We start from the raw sequence: 19,301 nt of genomic DNA on the forward strand, positions 1-19,301 counted from the left end.
ATGTTCGTTATTTGCAATGTTAATCAAAAATAGGAGAAAAACCATGTTATTTTGATATAAGTGTAAGAGATTTGATATACGAGCAGCGGTGGCATTGTGGTGTTATCACTAGTGGTCAAGAGTGATGGTATATTAGAAAGGTAGCAATTCTAAAAAGGTTGATTTGGTAGGGACCTGATTGTTGTATATGATTGTGAGAGGGCATAAGATGTGGTTAGATGAGGCGGATGCTATTAGTTGAATAGTGAAGGTATGGTTATATTTGGCAGGAAGTGATGGTTGTGCGAATGGGGGAATATGTTATGAGGGGCATATGAGTTAAACTCGGGCGGCAGGTAACCTTTATCGAGTGGTAACTTACGTGGTCAGGATTGACTAGTTGGTTGTGATTACGGGTCTATGATATGTGTAAATGTTTGTGTGAGGTTCTGACCTCACAAGAAGTGGTATGGTGTGATAATTATAAAGTTGTTTTATGATTGTTCTGTAATATATATGTTGGACACGGTAATTTAATTGAATGATATCCAAAAAGGTAATAATTTGATTGATTTGACATGGCTAGTTATAATTTTATGTGTGTTGATAACACATGTGTATTCCGTGAAATGGTAGAGATGATGTTCATGAGATGCTTATCTGTTTATCCATATAATATGTTGCGTGGTGATTTAATAAAGTGGATTTGAGCAAGTTTTTCTTGTCGAGAAGTTATCTTTGAGTCGTATTTATGGGAATTGTATGCGGTTGTGATGCCTATCGGTGTGGTTGTGGTGCCTCGGGTGGTGATCCGGGCACGGTACATAGTGCTGTGATGCGGGTATTTTTGCACCACGGTGTGACTGTTGGTGGCGGTGTTGTGATGCCGTCACCGGTTGTGGTGGAGTAGGCGGGATGATTATGATTCGAGTTTCGAAAGTACATACCAGTTATACATAGATTATTGTTTTGTTTGATGTTGCTCCCTGCGAGTTTCAGTTTGTGCAGATAAACAGTTGTCTTGTTTATTGATGTTTTCTTTACCAGGTTAAGTTGGGAATGAGGTAGAGTTGTATATGAAATAGAGTTGTATATGTTTTCATTGTTGTCATGGGATAGTGATATTCTGTTGATGGGACACGGTTGTGAGAGGTTGTTACAGTAATTTTAATCTTGTTTTCAGATGAGACATCGTTAGACATGGTAATGGAAAATGATTCGTGGAGCATGTGTGGTAATGATCTGAAAGCGGCAGGTAGTTCATAATCTTTTGTTGAGACAGTGAGTGTAGGGTGTTGGGGGAATTAGTGTCATGATTAAGTTGTGTATGAGTTTTGCGGTAATGAAAGAAAGAACTTGAGGATCTAGTGTGCGTGTACGTAACGAGTGCGGATCGTGAGTTATGCTTCTGGGAGATAAGTGCCTTACATAGAGAGGTATGTTGTTTGGCAATAAGGATGAAGAGTGGGTATGGTGATTTGCTACGAGTTTATGGTATAGGTTAGGTGCTATGCCGAATGAGTTGAGGAATGGGAAATGTTATGCATGAGAGCCTTGGATATAAGAATGGTGAGTGTTTGGTTTATAGACAGTTATCCTTGACATGTGGTGGTACAGAGGGTAATGAGATATAGATATGGTTTGGTATTAGTGAGTTACGAGGACGTAACATTTGTCTTAAGAGGAGTAGGATGCGATAAAACAGATTTTGATGGTTGTACATATGGTAATATATTCGGAAGTTGAGTCTTGATGTAGAATAAAAGATCGATTCGTGTTGTGGGTAGTTTTATTAAAGGTCATAACCGTGCTTGTAGTAGCGTGATGTTTAGGAGTGTGAGAACATTTCACTAGTGTTGACAGTTGGATGATGAGGTTACAAGTGTGAGTAAACTTCGAGGACGAAGTTCCTTTTTAAGGGTGGTAGAATGTAACATTCCGTTTGATGTCTATGAGTGTCTTGGTATTGGATTTGATATTTGATGATATTATGGAGCTAGCAGCATTAGAGGATGGTAGTTGGTTATGTATGGAGTTGGTGTCATGAGAGATATATATGGGGTAGATACGATATAGTGAGTCATGTTGTGGAAGTAAACATAGTTGGTGGAGTGGGTGTTAAGAGTTCATGTTCTATGTTCGGTCGAGTTCTTGAGTCCTTAGCTAAGTTGTTGTGTCTTGGTCGAGTCAGTATGGTTGTCTTTATGTATGGGTTGAACTTCGGGGACGAAGTTCTTTTTAAGGAGGGAAGACTGTAATACTCCGTATTTATGAGTCTTTGGGTACTCTATCGAGTAGGCCTTACTCTGTCGAGTAAGGGTAAGTTGCGTTTTAGAAAAGTTTCTGACCTGTTGGGTACTCGATCGAGTAGCTAGGATACTCGATCGAGTAAGGGGGTACTCGATCGAGTACCTCGGGTACTCGATCGAGTAGCGGTTTACGAGGGTTTTTCTCGGGTTTTGTTAATTATGCGATTAAGATATATAATCTTTCCGTCATCATTCTAAACACTTTTACAAAAACCTAATTCATTGTTAAAGAGAGAAAGCAAGTTCATTCATCTTCTTAATCGCATTGTTAGCAATTTAGGAGGTTGGAAGGTCAGTTCTCATCGTTGGTTATACCGTTGAGATCCTTGCGTCGAGGGTAAGATCTATGTACCCTTTTATTGTCTTTCCTTTGATTTGGTTAAACCCTAATTTAGAGATTTGGGGGTTTATGTGTAGTATGTGATTTGGTAGCTTTTATATGTTGTATGATAGGAGGAGGGTTCATAGAGGAAGCTTTTGATTCAAAGAAGAGAGACCGTCGATTGTGTGCTTACAGGTAGGATTTCTACTCGGTATTAGTCCCATAATGGGATATTGGTTGATGTGTTGAGATTGATTGTTGATGTAGTAATTGTATTGTGACGGTTGTGATTGTGTTTGTGGTTGTGATTCTTTGTTGATGGTTCTCGAGATGCGTTCTCTACCGAGTGGGGTCACTTGCGGGAGTGACTTCACGCCCTAGTTTCGCCCTTCGTGGAACCCGCCACGGAAGGGGATGTGCACATTAATGGGACGGGGTTATCGCTCGGTATGATGAGCGGGGCTTAGGTGGGAACGGCTGCGGTCCCCCATCAGCGGTGGTCCGGTGGTCCAAAGTGGGATCAAGATTGAGATGATGGGAATTGGTTGGTGGTGTGTGTGTGTGTGTGTGTGATTCATTTATCTGTTTATCTTATTATTGTTATCTATATTGAATTGTGTGATTAGTCGACCCCGTTTAAATGTTTTAAAATCGTGGTGATCCATTCGGGGGTGGTGAGCAGTTATTGAGTAGGTACGATATGACGCGTATGGGATAGCTGGGATGAGTCATCACGTGGTAGTTAGAAGTCTTCCGCTGTGTCGGACGATGTCTAGTAGCTTTGATAGTTTTAGCAGTAGACTGTCTGAGAACCTTGTAATTCCTTTTATTAGTTTTGGTTTTGAACATGTAATCACTTAAACTATAATTTCTATTTAAACGTTGTTTCTTTATTGTTTGTTTGATTATCATTGACTCGGGTAACCGAGATGGTAATATCTTCATACCTGAGTGGTCCTGGTAAGGCACTTGGAGTATGGGGGTGTTACAGTAAACATGACTGGGAGAGCATCTAGTTACTCCCGACTGATTGTCGACCCCCCTTTCAGGTTGTTCAGTTCGTTGCTGTTTGGTTGATGCTTGCTTGGGGAATGTGCGAAGCGAGCTTAATAATAAATTAGGACCTTACTTTATGTTTTAAGAACCTTGAATAATGTATTAGTTTGTTTTGGAGTTAGTAGCGAACCAGATTGGTCAGGTGTTTTCGCCACCTTGACCCTTTTTATCAGCATCGTACTATGATATTCATTTTATATAAGTTTTTCCTTTGTTTTATAATCCGGGTTGTTACATTTGTTCCTATTTTTATGAAGTTGTTAGCTTGTTTATCTAAGTTAAACTTACTCATTAACTTGTATAAATACATATGTAATTCTCATTAACATCATCAATACAAAAAATACATTCTTATACAATCCACATTATAATTCTTAGCTAGTGAACAAGTTAAAGGTTTAACCGGACTCTTCTCAAATCTCAATTTAGATTCTTTAGCCTAACATCAACATCAAGAATTCCCAAGTTGGTGAATTAAAAAAGAGATATTTAGACATTCTGCTTGTTACATCGTGCTAAGATACATGTATATATCGGGTTTACATATGTTAACTAACATAATTGGTAAAGTCGTGGAGGTATTGTGATGATACTAATGACTTAGATTTAACTTCGTCAATAACATATCTTCCCCAGTGAATTCGTGACTCAATAATAAACATTTGGATGAACTCAACCTTATTGTAAAAAAATAAAACAACAATCAAATTATTCGAAATTCATAATAGATGAATATATATATATATATATATATATATATATATATATATATATATATATCACACATTCCCCCGGTTTAGGACGTCTATTAACATTTGAATTTGGAGCATAAAGACCGAAGAGGGGAATTATCCCAGATAAAGTGATAATACTTTCTGCTTAGAAAATATTCTCAAAATAAACACATAAACAAATGAACGACAAAAAAAAAAGCCAAAGATAAACAAATAACCGGCACACAAATAACAAGCCTAGGTTCTTCAAATGACAATATCTATACGAACCTCCAAAAATCCTTGAAATCAATGTTGACGATGATCAATGGTTAACAGCACGACATAACCTCCTAATCTCACCTTGATTACCCGTAAGAACGTTAATTCTACCCATCTTAACCATAGCCGGTCCAAACTTATCGTGAAATAAACCTGGAGTATACGCTAGTTGCTTAACAATGCCATTGGTAAGAGGTGAAAATGCGAGGTTGTCGTCGATCTCAAGTATCCCTTTGTTATGCAATATTTGACGGTAATATCCATTGTCGATCTTAAATTCGCTCTTAGGAGTTTGATCAAGGAATGCTTGGTTATCGACTCGACTGTCACGTGGGCATGTCCTTTTTAAGAAGTGTAAGAAATTTAGGGGCTGAATCCTCATGTCCCGGTTACCCGTATTGTGGAAATTATATAGACGGTTTTTGAACGTGTCACAATGTGCAGTTCCGACTGTGTGTCCTCCTGTATATACATAATATTTTACATAACATTAGAATGGTAATTGGAACATGAAACCAAATAATCAGGGTGTAATAATAAACATTCGGGTCAGGTCAATTTAGGTTATGGATTAACTCGTTTGGGTAACGAGTTATTCAGGCCGGTCAATTTTATAAAGTGTGACGATGATACATCATGGGGACGGGTCGGGGGATAGAATAACATATGCATGCCAATTGCTAAGTTAGTGCGTCGGCAACAATATACGGGTACAAACATGATTTAGGCAAAGAAAATGAGAATGTTTGTGGGCTAATATTAATGGGAACCTTTTCAATTTTCATATATTTTCTTTATGAAAAATAATTATGGATTTATTCCCAAACGTAAATTAAAGAAGGACCACTCAAAATATGAAAAAAGCAAAAAACAACGGTAAAAAGTAAAAGCACAACGTTACAACGACAAACTTATTAAAAGAGTTAAAGACACTTATTATGAGCCACATATATATTTGTGGGATCATACAGGGAATAAATTTGGTCCTACATATTTGAATTTCACTATGTAATTAATTTTCTATGCACCAATCCAATTTTACTGTACGTAAAACGAACATAAAGAATACGAGTATTATCGGACGTAAAACAAATAAAATTAAAAATTACTCGCTCTTTTTTAAGTCATTTTCATTCGTTTTGTTCAAATTATGAGATTTTTTTTTTGAAAAGACATATGAAAATGACATGAAAGAAAGGAATACGAGACATGCTTCGTGAATCGCGAAACTTTTAATTGAGTGAGTAACATCAACAAAAACATAGAGTAAATGAGTAATATGTTTAAAGATGTTACCCATGAGATAAACAAAGTCCTCTTTACTTAATCCTTTTGAAGCAAATAGTTGGATGGCTTGATTCACCGGTATGTCCGCTTTCGGGATGTTTGCAATGGCTTCGCTTCTGTGAGAAACTAGGCTATCTCGTCTTCCGGTTTCTACACCGTACCATTTACCTCCGGCCTACGTATCATTAACAAAAGTATGAGTAGCTAATCTGATCTATAACAATTTCAAACGAGTTTTCGCTAAGAAAGTCGATTAATAACAGTGAATTTAGTTAATTACCATGAACACGGCGGACCTAGCAGCAATGGTAAGCACATCAGCACAAGAAACGACTCCGGGACATACTTTTTCGACTGCTTCCTTTGCATCATCAACTGTCCTAAATCCGCTTAGGCCTACATTTATATGCGCTGTTTTCTCCGTATTTTCCCCGTGAAGTAAAACCGATCCATCACACCCCTTCATTCGATACAAGAACAAATTAGTACAAAAATGTATAAAGTACGTTTTTCTAACATATTTTGGAAAACGTAAGCAATTCAATGAAACAGAGAAATTAATAAGTTAGTGGATTAGTCATTCTACGACTAATAATGTAGTGTCGAGTTATAAGGACATACCCTTACGAAACAATCATGGAATTGCAAGCGAATGAGGTCGGACACGGTATCGGGATCCCTTTGAAAGTGAGTCTTGACGGCATTAAAGATAATCTCCTCAACATTATATTTCCCACATTTTCCAATATAGTAACCATGGTAAATCGACCCGTAACATTCACTAATTAGGGTTACTAAAACGAGCCCAAGAATAAATTTCATCATGATTTTAATTTCCTAATTTGTTAAGAGTGAAATAATGAAGTTTAATTTAATTTGTTGTGAAGTGATGAGAGTTGTTTCACTTGTCTTTGTTATTTATACTAATACTAGTTGTAGTAATGATTGAAGAACCTTGCCTGTTGATGCACACAAAAATATCAACAAATTTTGAATATTTTTTTAAACAAAAATTTACGGGTGGGACTATTCTATTGCATCATTAATTAATTCAAATTTCGTATTTTAGCTTCATCATTGCTTATTGGAGTAATTAAACCTCGACACTTTCTTGTCATTGTTAGTTAGTTATAGCTATTTAATTTGTGTTATAACGGTAGCTTTTCCGTTGAACCGTTTTATAGCATATGACTAGTCCAATAGATGAAAAGCTCAAACATTAGACATGAATATATTAAACTCTTGATTTAATTTTGATAATCATATACAGTGCTCGTATCATATATTGACAACTAACATATTTAAGTATGTACGGAATTTATTTTCGCAGTATGCATTTTACTCATTACAATATTTTTTACACAAAAATTTCCATTTCTCTACCCTTTGCTAAAAACATCAAATCTTTAACTTCCTTCAACTCTTTCAAATTATTTAATTATGAATGATTACTCAAGTATAGAAAAAGTATTTAATTACTAATCCGTCACTAATAATTAAATTGACTCTTTCTTTTATATTCTTTTTTTAATTAGGGTTTATGTTCGAAACTTATTGTTAATTAGCGTGGCATGGTGGGAATATGAGAGTGACATAAATCCGGCCTTCAACAAAAATAGGATTGAGATCGAGATTTCTTGGGTGTTCATATTTCATATGATGATACTTCTTACGGCGTCATTGTCTTGTTATGAAGATATTTGTCCAATTTATTTCTTGGGTGTAATGCATTGATCGAACCATTTTTCATTCACAGACCCAGTAACATAAATTGAGCATTTACATAGGTGGTGTTAGATTGGTTGGCAGACGAGTGTAGCAGCTTAGTTCATAGAGAGAAATTAGAGAGGGAAAATGGAAGTGGAAATGAAAGGGCTATACTTCTCAAAGTGTAATGCGATGAGTAGATGTGTAGTGCGAAAATCAGTATCCTTTAAAATATTAGGTTATTAAAATTAAAAACATTATTTTATATTTTTATTAAGTAATTTTGTCGGATCCTTGATTATTGGGTAGTCTTATCTAAAAAGAGATCATATACAACCATTTGTGTTATAACTATATAGTGCAACGGTGAAATAAGGCATTTATAGTTAGTTAATTGGCTTGCATGCCATGAACCTCAATGATAAAATTTAGAGATTAATTAGTGGTTAGGGTTTCGCGTAATTGTATACTCATATAATCTAGTTCATAAAAGATTTCCGTTTTCAATACTAACTTGGTCGAGAGTTACCGAGTAATACTAAACTTAATTATCAACTTTTTTACTCGTGTTACATAAAGTGGAAAAATATAAGTATCTACTCACTTTTCAATATGTTAGTAATGTTTAAAATGCCGGTGCACAATTATATATTAACGTTCATAAAATATTTTTAAGAAATTTTAGTGCAAATTAAAGATAGTAGCTTCGAGTTTTCTCTGACATTTCAAAAAAAAAAAAAATGAATAGTAAGGCACGTTTAAATTATTCCGAGATTCTTGTTTCTTTCAACGTCAAGTTTGTATTAAAAGTTTGATAGGAGACTGGACGAGACCCATGGCCACATGCACTACTGAACCCGCACCACCGACGAGTACGACGGATTTTTTCTGTTGTTTTACAATTCCAACGTTATTGTGAAAGGGACGAATAAATAATAATTGGATTTAAAAGGGCTACATTATTGCAAATTATTGTGATTGAGTTATGCTGCCCTAACATATTGGATGAGCACAAATACTTGTTTAAGACTGATGTATTCGTCTTAAATTTAAGACAAGTTAAGTAGTAAGAATGAAGGCCTTGTTTTTTCGGGCTTAATTTCAGCTTATTCAGTTCAGCTCACCTTTATTCAGATCAGTTCAACTTAATTCAGATACATTCAGTTTAGTTTAATTCAGCTCAATTCAGTTCAGTTTAACTCTTATCACCCGAAAAAAACAAGGCCTAAGTTAAAAGCAAAATGTATGGTTAAAAGCCAATATTTTGTGTTATATACTCCGTATTAAAGTGGAAGGATACTTGATCTGTTTTAATATCAAGACGGAAACCCGTTTGAAAGAGAAGTGATTGTTGCCTTGTTGGTATGAGAGTCGTGCAACTACTGCTAATGCCTAATGTACTACTGTGCCATGTGGTCGATGTGGATAATATGTGGTGCATGCTAGTTAGACCATCCCCAAGCAAAGTTCACGCTAACTAGGTCACGACCCGATTTTACTCTTAATCCCACATTATTAACCTTGACCCATTTTCACCCTCCCAAGCAGAAGGTCGCGACCTAGGTCATCAACCCAATCATTATCCACTTTACAACATTCCCAATCATTTTCCACATTCTCTACCCCACTTTTCTCTCTCTTACTTTTACAATTATTTATCCTAACATTTTATAAATATATTATTTATCTATTATTTATAAATATATTATTTATCTATTATTGTGAATATCATTTTCCACATTATTTATCCTAACACTTTACGAAAAAAAAAAAAAAAATTAAATAACGTTATAATTCTGAAAAGTGATTAGACGATCTCATTAACAATTAAAAAAAAAAAATTGAAAAACATGATTCAACATATAAAATACCGCATATATAATTAAAAAAAAAAACATTAAATTAAAAAACATTAAATACTACGAAATTATAAAATGCATTAAAAGCAAATTCTAGTTACGAAAGTTTTCCCAAATATGCTCAATAAGATCATTTTTCAAAGCGTTATGAGTGGCATGATCACGAATCTCGCCATGAATTTCTACGAATCGTTCTTGCGTCGACCTTCTACGACGATGATATTCATACTGGTCATCAGTAGCTGAACTCGGATTATCTTCCTTATATTCTTCGATGATGCTTTCATAGTTAAGATAAGTTTCTCGTTCATCTTCAACTATCATATTATGCATAATAATACAAGCCATGAGAACCTTCCCCATCATAACTGGATCCCAAAGAAGACAAGGGCGTTTGATAAACGCAAATCGAGCTTGTAGGACACCGAAAGCATGCTCCACATCTTTTCGACAACTCTCTTGTCGAGCTGCAAATAACCGATGCTTTTGAATTTGAGGAGCATTATTTGATTTAACAAATGTTGCCCAACCCGGATATATACCATCAGCAAGATAATATCCCATATTATACTCCGTACCATTAATCGTGAAATTAATAAATTTGCGCAGATTCTTCTAACAATTCATTAAATAATGGAGAACGTTGAAGAACGTTAATATCATTGAGCGAACCTGGTGTACCGAAGAAAGCATGCCATATCCATAAATCATACGATGCGACAGCTTCCAAAACAATTGTTGGCTTCCCGCTTCTCCCACCATATTGTCCTGCTAATGCTGTTGGACAGTTTTTTAATTCCCAATGCATGCAATCAATGCTACCCAACATACCAGGAAATCCACGTACCTGACCCATATGGAGTAATCTAGTTAAGTCATCAGGATTGGGTCTACGTAGATACTCGTTCCCAAAGTTGAGTATCACACGTTCACTACTACAAATCCAGGCAACTACAACGCCCCTTTAACAACGAATATTCACGAAAATCACAATAGACGTTGTAGAATGCATGGCGCGAATTTTACTAAAATCAATTACAACGGGTATGGTTATAAAAACCGTTGTTATTAGTTTTAACAACGGGTCACACATGCACAACCGTTGTTAATAATTTGGCGCAAAATTGGCGCAAAGTTAGTGAAAAGTTAGGAATAATTAAGTTCAAACTTCTTGATATTTCATTAAAATTGTAGTTGTATTGGACCATCGAACAAGAGATGTACTCCCTCCTATTCACTATATTCTTCCCCTTTCCTTTTTGCACAAGAAATAAGAAAGTGATTTTGGACCACACAAAACACACTACCCCACATGTAATTTAATTTGGACCACACAAATCAACCCAAAAAAGGAAATAGGGAAGAAAACCCGAATAATCCGAATAAGGAAATAGGGAAGAAAATGATGAATAGGAGGGAGTATTAAATATTGATTACTTGCTGTCAAAAAAAAAAAAAAAAATTGATTACTACTCCGTATATATATGATTGTTATTTTTATTATTCCGTATAAAATACATTTTTCCTAAATCATGATGACTATTTTTTGTATAATTATGTTTGTTGGAGCACAAATTCTCATTATAGATGGGCATATCCGTCTATAATAAGAGACGGGTCGGATCCCTCTCACAAAGAGGCAAGTGGGATGGCAAGTGGAAAACCAAGTGGGTTACCATTTGGCCTCCCACTTGCCTCTTTGTGAGAGGGATTCGACCCGTCTTTCATTATAGACGGATATCCCCGTCTATAATGAGACTTGCTGTTGTTGGAGAATGCTTCATGTTTGCATGATTGAATTTTTATACTATGTCCAAGTTATTACGGAACACAAAATCTCATTGAAGACGGCACGTATCCGTCACTTTGGAGTGACGGATACCATTTACTCTCACAAATGACCCAAATAGAGGAGAGAGTGAAGCACATGTGGGTGCCCCACCTTGTCCCCCCTATCCATTTTGTGAGTGACATTACCCGTCACTTGCTCCGACCCGTCTTCAGCAAGACTAACCGATTACGGAATACTAACTTTTCCTTCTTACTTCCTCCATTCAACTCACTCTACCACTATCCTTTTTCACGTTTACCAACGCGTATTTTACGCGCTAAATATCGTTAGCTACGTATTTGCAAAAATTATAAAAGTTAGATATTTTTAATGTACTCATAAAGACGAATCAAACAAGATCCCACATGAATATATTTTCACTTAAGTATCGAGAGAAAATCGAAATTGAATACACAATTGTGAATAGTGTACAAAAGTGAAATAGGTAGAGTGGAGTTGAATGGAGGAAGTATAATTTTGCACACCATAAATATCCTAGCTAATACTCCTTAGACCATCCCCAAGCAGAGGTCGCACTAATTAGGTCGCGACCCAATTTTACTCTTAATCCCATTTTATTTATCTTGACACACTTTCACCCTCCCAAGCAGAAGGTCACGACCTAGGTCATCAATCCAATCATTTTTCATTTTCCAACCAATTACATCTTTCCACATTATATCACATTTTCATATATATACTTTTTTATTAATTATTAATATTGTCGACCAATCACATATCTCCATGACTCCACATATAAAGTCATGAGGTAGGTCAATTTGCTTCACCAAAGGTCACAAATTGACCTCTTCTCCCCAAAGGTCATATAGAAGAATTAACAGAAGAGTTTTGTATGTGATTTACTGTGTGTTTGTATTTCACAATGAATCGTTAATTTATACAACCTAACGAGATATGATCCCGAGATATTCGGGATTGCCATTCCTAAATTACAGGATGTACATAACAAATAATATGCCAATATGCTGATTTGGTGCTAACTAAAATATATCGCAATATTCTCGGGAATATTGCCCCAACACCCCCCCTCAAGTTGGAAATGCCCAACTTGTCGAGTAACATTGTAAACTGGGGACGACCCAAAGCTTTCGTAAGTATATCAGCTAGTTGAGCTTGAGTGTGAATGTAACACGGGCGAACAATACCAGTGCGAATGTGAGTGCGAATGAAGTGACAATCAATCTCGATATGCTTGGTACGTTCATGGTACACCGGATTATTGGCAATGTGCATTGCACTCTGGTTGTCGCAATGTAAGAGAACAGGCTCACGAAATTTAATTCCAATTCCGTCAAGCAGGCCTTTTAACCATAATATATAACATGTCGCGGCAGTCATTGCTCGATACTCTGCTTCGGTGGATGACAAAGAGACCGTAGCTTGCTTTTTCGTTTTCCAGGAAATAGGAGAACCACCCAGACAAACGAAATAAGCAGTAATAGAGCGGCGAGTAAGCGGGCAGCTAGCAAAAGATGCATCGCAGTAGGCCTCAAGACGAAGCGTCGAGTCAGCACGGAAAACAACCTCCTGTCCCGGATTATTTTTCAAGTAGCGAACAACTCGTAACGCGGCTTCCCATTGAGAGGGTGTCGGATTTTGCATAAACTGAGCCAGAATGTGAACCGAATAGCAAATATCGGGTCGTGTAAGAGTTAAATAAATGAGCTTACCAACCAAACGCCGATACTTTGCACCGTCTTCGAGAGGAGTATCCTTGGCAAGAGCGAGTTGATGCTTCTCATCCATAGGAGTACTCACGGGTTTACAGCCGAGAAGACCCGTTTCAGACAACAAGTCAAGCGTATATTTTCGTTGACAAACAAACAACCCCTTCGAGCTATGTGCAACTTCGAGCCCTAGAAAATACTTCAATTTCCCCAAATCTTTCATATAAAATCATTTGCTTAAATAAGTTTTAAAAGTAGAAATTGCATTAGTATCATTTCCGGCAATGACTAAGTCATCAACATAGACAAGAATGTGTATTTCGACTCCATTCTTACGAAAGGTAAACAAAGAATTATCGGAAGCGCTCCTAATAAAACCATAAGAGGATAAAGCCGTATATAGCAAGTTTAGCATACCAGCATCTCGGAGCTTGACGGAGACCGTATAAAGACTTGCGAAGACGAAATACTTTACCCTCGAACCCTTTACTAAAGCCAGGCGGCAGGCGCATATAGACTTCTTCAGTCAAATCGCCATGAAGAAAGGCATTATGCACATCCATTTGATGTAATTCCCACTTTCTAATAGTGGCCACTGCTAAAAATGTGCGCACTGTAACCATTTTTACCGTCGGAGCAAATGTTTCTTTGAAATCCACTCCCGCTTCTTGATGATTACCAAGTACCACAAGACGAGCTTTAAATCGCTCAACAGTTCCATCAGACTTGTGCTGAATTTTAAACACCCACATACATCCAATGGCTACTTTTCCGGAAGGCAATTCAGTTACGGTCCAAGTATTATTAGTCTCAAGTGCAGCTATCTCGTCGCCCATAGCCTGTCGCCAACGTGCATCACCCATGGCTTCTTTAAAAGATTTAGGCTCAGTATCGCGAGTAAGAGCTGCAAGAAAATGACGGTGTGGTTGCGAGAATTTATCATAATTCACAAAATATGTTAAAGGATAAGAACTACCTGAGACGGAATTGGCGGAGGGTGGTGCACCCAAAGACGTGTTAATGCAATCCCATCTAACAAAATCTTTGTGATTTTTGTTCGGAACTTTGTCGCGTTTTCCATGCCCTAGAGCATCGTTAGTCTGCTGATGCGACCCCGCTGCAATTGGAATGTTCGAACCCCCTGTATCCGGTATCTCAGACCGTGCTGCATCATCACCGTGTTCTGTTGCGGGAGAAGCATTGACCTCGTCATGATCAATAATTGTCCCGTCCCCCATATTAGCGGGACCAGGAGAGGCATCCCCGCCGTTGCTTTCACGTGAACCGAGAGTAGCAGGTATGGGACTAGGAACAACAGGTTCGTCATCAATTAAAACACCCTCATTCAAATCATCATGCGAAATGGGTGACTCAATTGCTGGCGTTTGAGACTAAGGAAAGATGGTCTCAACAAAATGCACATCACGGGACTGAAAATACTTCCCCGTCTCGAGATCAAATAAGGTCCAACCCTTTTTCCCAAAAGGATAACCGAGAAAAACACACTTTCGACTACGACTATCAAATTTATCAATAGGATGTAAATTTTTAGCGTAGGCCAAGCACCCGAAAACCCGGAGCAAGGTAAGGTCGGCTTGTTTAGCAAAAAGAAGCTCAAATGGCGTTTTTCCTTGTAAGACACGGGTGGGGGTTCGATTGATCAAATGTGCAGCAGTCAAGACACATTCGCCCCAAAAAATAGTCGGTAATGAACTCTGAAATCTTAAAGCACGAGCCACATTGAGTAAATGTCTATGTTTGCGCTCGACTCTTGCATTTTGTTGAGGAGTCTTGACCATAGAGGTCTCGAAAATTATCCCATGTTCACGAAAATAAGGAATTAAAGGTTTAAATTCCGTCCCATTATCACTCCTCACTCGTTTGACGGAGCAATTAAATTGTCTCAGAATTAAAGCAAAAAATTCTCTCATAAGTCGATTAACCTCATCTTTTGATTTGAACAAAAAGACCCACACACTACGGGAATAATCATCAACTAGAGAAAGAAAATACCGCGATCCACAAGATTGATTTGGATCGTATGGACCCCAAACATCACAATGTAAAAGTTCAAACAATTGCGTGGCTTTATTAGAACTGATGGGAAAAACGGACCGAGTCTGCTTAGCTCGAAAACAAATGTCACAATGCTTATGATTATCCAAATATTGCTTAAAATTTCTAAGAGAAGGGAGACTGTGACACCCTGAAATAACCCGATAAATAAACGCGTAAATTCTACGGAAAAACTGGTAGGATATGTTTGTAATTGGTCCAACTATATAAAAACCTGTAATTTCAAAAAAATTTCTAAACCAATCACAACATCTCCAACATTCCCAATAGGCGGGTGCCAAAACCTGCAATTGCTATCAATCTAATTTACTTAACACCGCTAAAGGTAAGAAAATACATAATGATACAACCCAAAATAGAAAAGGGAGACATATGTCCCTTCAAATTATATACAAAACCAAAAGTTATAAGGTTTACTATAGGAATAGCCAAACTAGGTCCAAAGTTCCTTATGCTCACTAGCTCGTCTGTGACCCCAACAAAGCGTCAACAACCTGTCAATCGCATTTTATACAAACACGAAAGCCACAATTCAGTGGGGAGTAACTTGAGTCCTCCACCACGAATCGTCATAATTAATGTAACATGTAGTAAATCATGTAAACAAGATGATAATTTAATCTAATTTCCAAGTATTCTAACATATGAATGCTAAATTGACTAATTTAAACTATCATGTGAAAAATATAACAAGTAATAATCCAAACTCTATCAACCATAGCCGGCTTGCATCTCACCTTCTATGATTCATAGAATCATCAAACAAGAAAGGGCAATATATCAAAGACAGGTATAAGTTCTTAGTACCGTCAATAGTCACTTTGTAACTCGAGTCTATACCACGAGGTAGGGAAGGTAATCGAACCGGTATCTTGGCTCGGCGGTTAATATTAATAAAACATGGCCAAGACACAACACAACCCTAGCCTAAAAATCACAGACCTAGACATGCGGATACACACCACCGCACCCAAGACCCACAATTTTTCTAAAACAAAGTGAGTACCCTAAGGAGTCCACCAAAGGGTTGGCTAGTACTTAAGCTGACCACTTACTATCAAAATAAGTAACGAGGTCATGCCCCAACTTGGATATAAATCCACTAGTCAGAAACACAAAGGCTATCAAGCAGTGAACATATACTCGTCAAAGACTATAAAGACCTATCTATGATGAAGGCGGAATACTCACCTAGTCCCTAGTCCGGCCTAGTCCCGGCTTGAATACTTTAACCCACACCACACAAGACTCACCACACAAATCAAGTAAGACACCCACTTAACCATAAGAGGGCAAAGAGTCCTACTTACCAACATAAATTCTAACATTCTATCATGTGAAAGGCTATATAAATGTCTATTCAACAAACAATCCAACAATATCCTCAATAAGTATTCAATACTAATTTCCAATTCTAACAATATTAACCATGTTAAAGGCTTCAGGGGAATCTAGGGCCGTTTCTACAAAATAAGAAGCTACTTAAATTCAATCAACTATACATGTGAACTAAAACTTGATAAATGGCCTAAAACAAGAAAAAGGCCGATTATCTAATTCATTCAAAATTTCATCCAACCGAATTTTTACCCGCAACCCTGACCCGCGACAGTACGGGTTAAATTGCGGTCGACCAATCACTCAATTAATCGACATCGCATCATCAAAGGGACTAAGGCTCGATTTTTCGGCACAATCAACAAAACATTACAATTATCGCTATATAATTCATTTTGAGCCTAATCTTTACAATTTCATTTTCTAACCTATACTAACATGTGCAACTACCAAAATAAATATAATTTTTACCTTTAACATAATTTTTACTACTAATTTGATTTAATTCAAAAGCTTACCCATACATTACTTATTCTAATTATATCATTAATGAACCTAAAATGACGAACAATGCATGGAAAACCGCGAAACAAGCAACGGGCCGACCGGGCCACCATGGGCCAGCCGTGGCTGCTGGCTGTTGTCGAACTCTGCTCGCCGCCCCCCTACACCTCTCTTTTTTTCCATTTTTGTTCATTATTACATCGTCTGAACACTAATTAGTCGTTCCCAATTCAACTTTGTTAACTTAAACTAACAAAAGGCATAAATTAAGCATGCATGCATCAAATTTTAACATGTGAAAATTCTACTCAAACCAAAAATCACAAAACATCCAAAAACAACAAAGCATGTGACGATCTTTCGTCGAGTAACTCGAAATATGTTACCTTAAGCTAAAAAAAAGAGCAATTAGCACCTTAAACCCAAACCCTAACAAGCACTAGCCGCTATCCTCGACAATATACGAGTCCCCAAACTCGTCCTCCAATTCTTCACCTAATTAAACAATAAAAACACCATAATAAGTACATAAATACCGAAATTACCGAAAATTCATCTTAAAACAACTTCAAGAAAACTGAAATTAAAACATACTAGGTTGTAGATCTCGACGAGGGGATTCCGGAAATGTAAATTTCGTGAAAATCCGATAAGAAACGAGAAAGATGTGACGATTTTAGCTTGAAATGTATAAAAATGTGTTTTTGGGAAATGTTAGGTGATTGAAGAACAAGGAAAACCAGAAAAATGAAGGGGAAGGGGGAGTGACGCGTGAAAGGGAGAAAGGAAAGGAGGGAGTCGGGTTTGAGTCGGGATTTTTCGAGTCGGTTTTGACTCGTTTCGATAATAATTAAAACCGTAAGTCAAATGCAAATTCCGACAAGACCAAAGTTTTTAAACACGAGATTACAAGAAAATTGAATACTCATACGACCCATTTCCAAATTCGTTTATCCAATGTTCAAAAGAATTGACATTTTCCCCCCGATACGCCCTTATTTCGAAATAAAAAGTTTTACACGGTTTAAACTATTTTTAAACATCTCGAAACTATCAAAATAAATACTTTTCTTCAAAATATAATAAAATTATATTTCTTTGAATTATTTTTACTTTAAATACTTAAATATCAAATTTTATTTGATTAATAAATTATTTTCGAAATATATTAACGGTCCGAAATTACGGGGCGTTACAGAGACATTCCATTGCCTTAAAAGATGGATGACCTAACCGTTGGTGCCAAAGACCGACATTTCCAGCATCTTCGATCACATTAACACGTCTTGGAGTATCCATGGGCAGATGGTAAAGACCCTCCACAAGAGCACCCTCACCAATCCTCGTCTTCAAGATAGGGTCCTGTATAACACAAGAAGTTTTAGTAAATTGAATGCACAAATTTTGGGAATTTAGCATTTGAGGAACGGATAATAAGTTGCACGTGAAATTGGGAACACAGAGCACATCAAGCAAGACAAAGTTCTCGTTAATTCTCGCAGAACCGCGATGCGTAGCTTTCAATCGATCACCATTGGGTAGTCCCACGGCAAGAGGAGTAATAGCGACATATTGTTCTAACAAATGAATATTTCCACACACATGTGTGGAGGCGCCGGTATCGACGATCCAAGAGACAACATGCTTACCATGGAGACGGACATGATTGGCATCAATTACGGGCTCACCGAACACCACATTGGTGTTAATTGAAGACGAACTCGCCCCTGTTCCAGTTGATGCAGCAGACCGTGGACCACGACCCTCCGGATATCCGTGTTTCTCCCATCAGTTAGGCTCGGTATGGCCGGGCTTATTGCACGCTGAACAGCGAATACGCGACTTCCCCTGTTTTCCACCAGTCCCATGTCCGCCTCCTTGAACAGCGAAGGCCATGGCGGTGGTACGCTCCTGGGTAAGTCGTCGCATTTCTTCTTCCTGCACAATCCTGGAATAAACCGAGTCAAGGGAAGGTAATGGATCGATGCTCAAAATATTGGACCGCGCTGTCGCATAAACGGGAAGAAGACCCATTAAGAATTGGCGGGTCTGTCGAGTTTCGCGACGGATGCGCAATTTGACAGCAATATTGCACCGACAACCGGAGCAATCACAAGATGGATAAGCGTCATAATCATTGACGTCATCCCAAAGCTTTTTCAAACGACCAAAGAAATCCATCACCGGCTCCTCCTCTGATTGTTTACAATCAGAAATTTCAGATTCTACGTGATAAAGCTTAACGCCATTGCCACGAGAAAAGCGAGTATGAATATCGTCCCATAATTCAACAGCCGTATCTCGATATGAAATCGACGATCGAATTGAGGGATCAATAGTATTAATATTC

General features: G+C 37.4%; 2 protein-coding genes across 2 annotated transcripts; both read right to left on the reverse strand.

Moving 5' to 3' along the window:
* Positions 1–4,461: 4,461 nt before the first annotated feature.
* On the reverse strand, positions 4,462–6,966 carry LOC141614494 (cationic peroxidase 2-like). Its single transcript, XM_074433242.1, has 4 exons — positions 6,570–6,966; positions 6,229–6,408; positions 5,958–6,123; positions 4,462–5,123 (listed from the first exon to the last, which is right to left on the reverse strand). Exons 1-4 carry the CDS (start codon positions 6,771–6,773, stop codon positions 4,705–4,707), a joined length of 969 nt encoding a protein of 322 aa, XP_074289343.1. The 5' UTR covers positions 6,774–6,966; the 3' UTR covers positions 4,462–4,704.
* A 2,641-nt stretch (positions 6,967–9,607) lies between these two features.
* LOC141590163 (uncharacterized) lies at positions 9,608–10,078 on the reverse strand. Its single transcript, XM_074410773.1, has one exon. It carries the CDS (start codon positions 10,076–10,078, stop codon positions 9,608–9,610), a length of 471 nt encoding a protein of 156 aa, XP_074266874.1.
* Between the last annotated feature and the right edge of the window lie 9,223 nt (positions 10,079–19,301).

This window comes from Silene latifolia, chromosome 1, assembly GCF_048544455.1.
Source record: "Silene latifolia isolate original U9 population chromosome 1, ASM4854445v1, whole genome shotgun sequence".
In the NCBI taxonomy this organism is placed as follows: Eukaryota; Viridiplantae; Streptophyta; class Magnoliopsida; order Caryophyllales; family Caryophyllaceae; genus Silene; species Silene latifolia.

Bases quoted from the DNA above. Each gene is read 5' to 3' on its own strand.
- LOC141614494 (XM_074433242.1), bottom strand. From the start codon at position 6,773: ATGATGAAATTTATTCTTGGGCTCGTTTTAGTAACCCTAATTAGTGAA. The intron at 6,409-6,569 runs GTATGTCCTTAT...TATCGAATGAAG, and splicing joins TCCATGATTGTTTCGTAAGG to GGGTGTGATGGATCGGTTTT. The intron at 6,124-6,228 runs GTAATTAACTAA...AATGATACGTAG, and splicing joins CTAGGTCCGCCGTGTTCATG to GCCGGAGGTAAATGGTACGG.
- LOC141590163 (XM_074410773.1), bottom strand. From the start codon at position 10,078: ATGGGATATTATCTTGCTGATGGTATATATCCGGGTTGGGCAACATTT.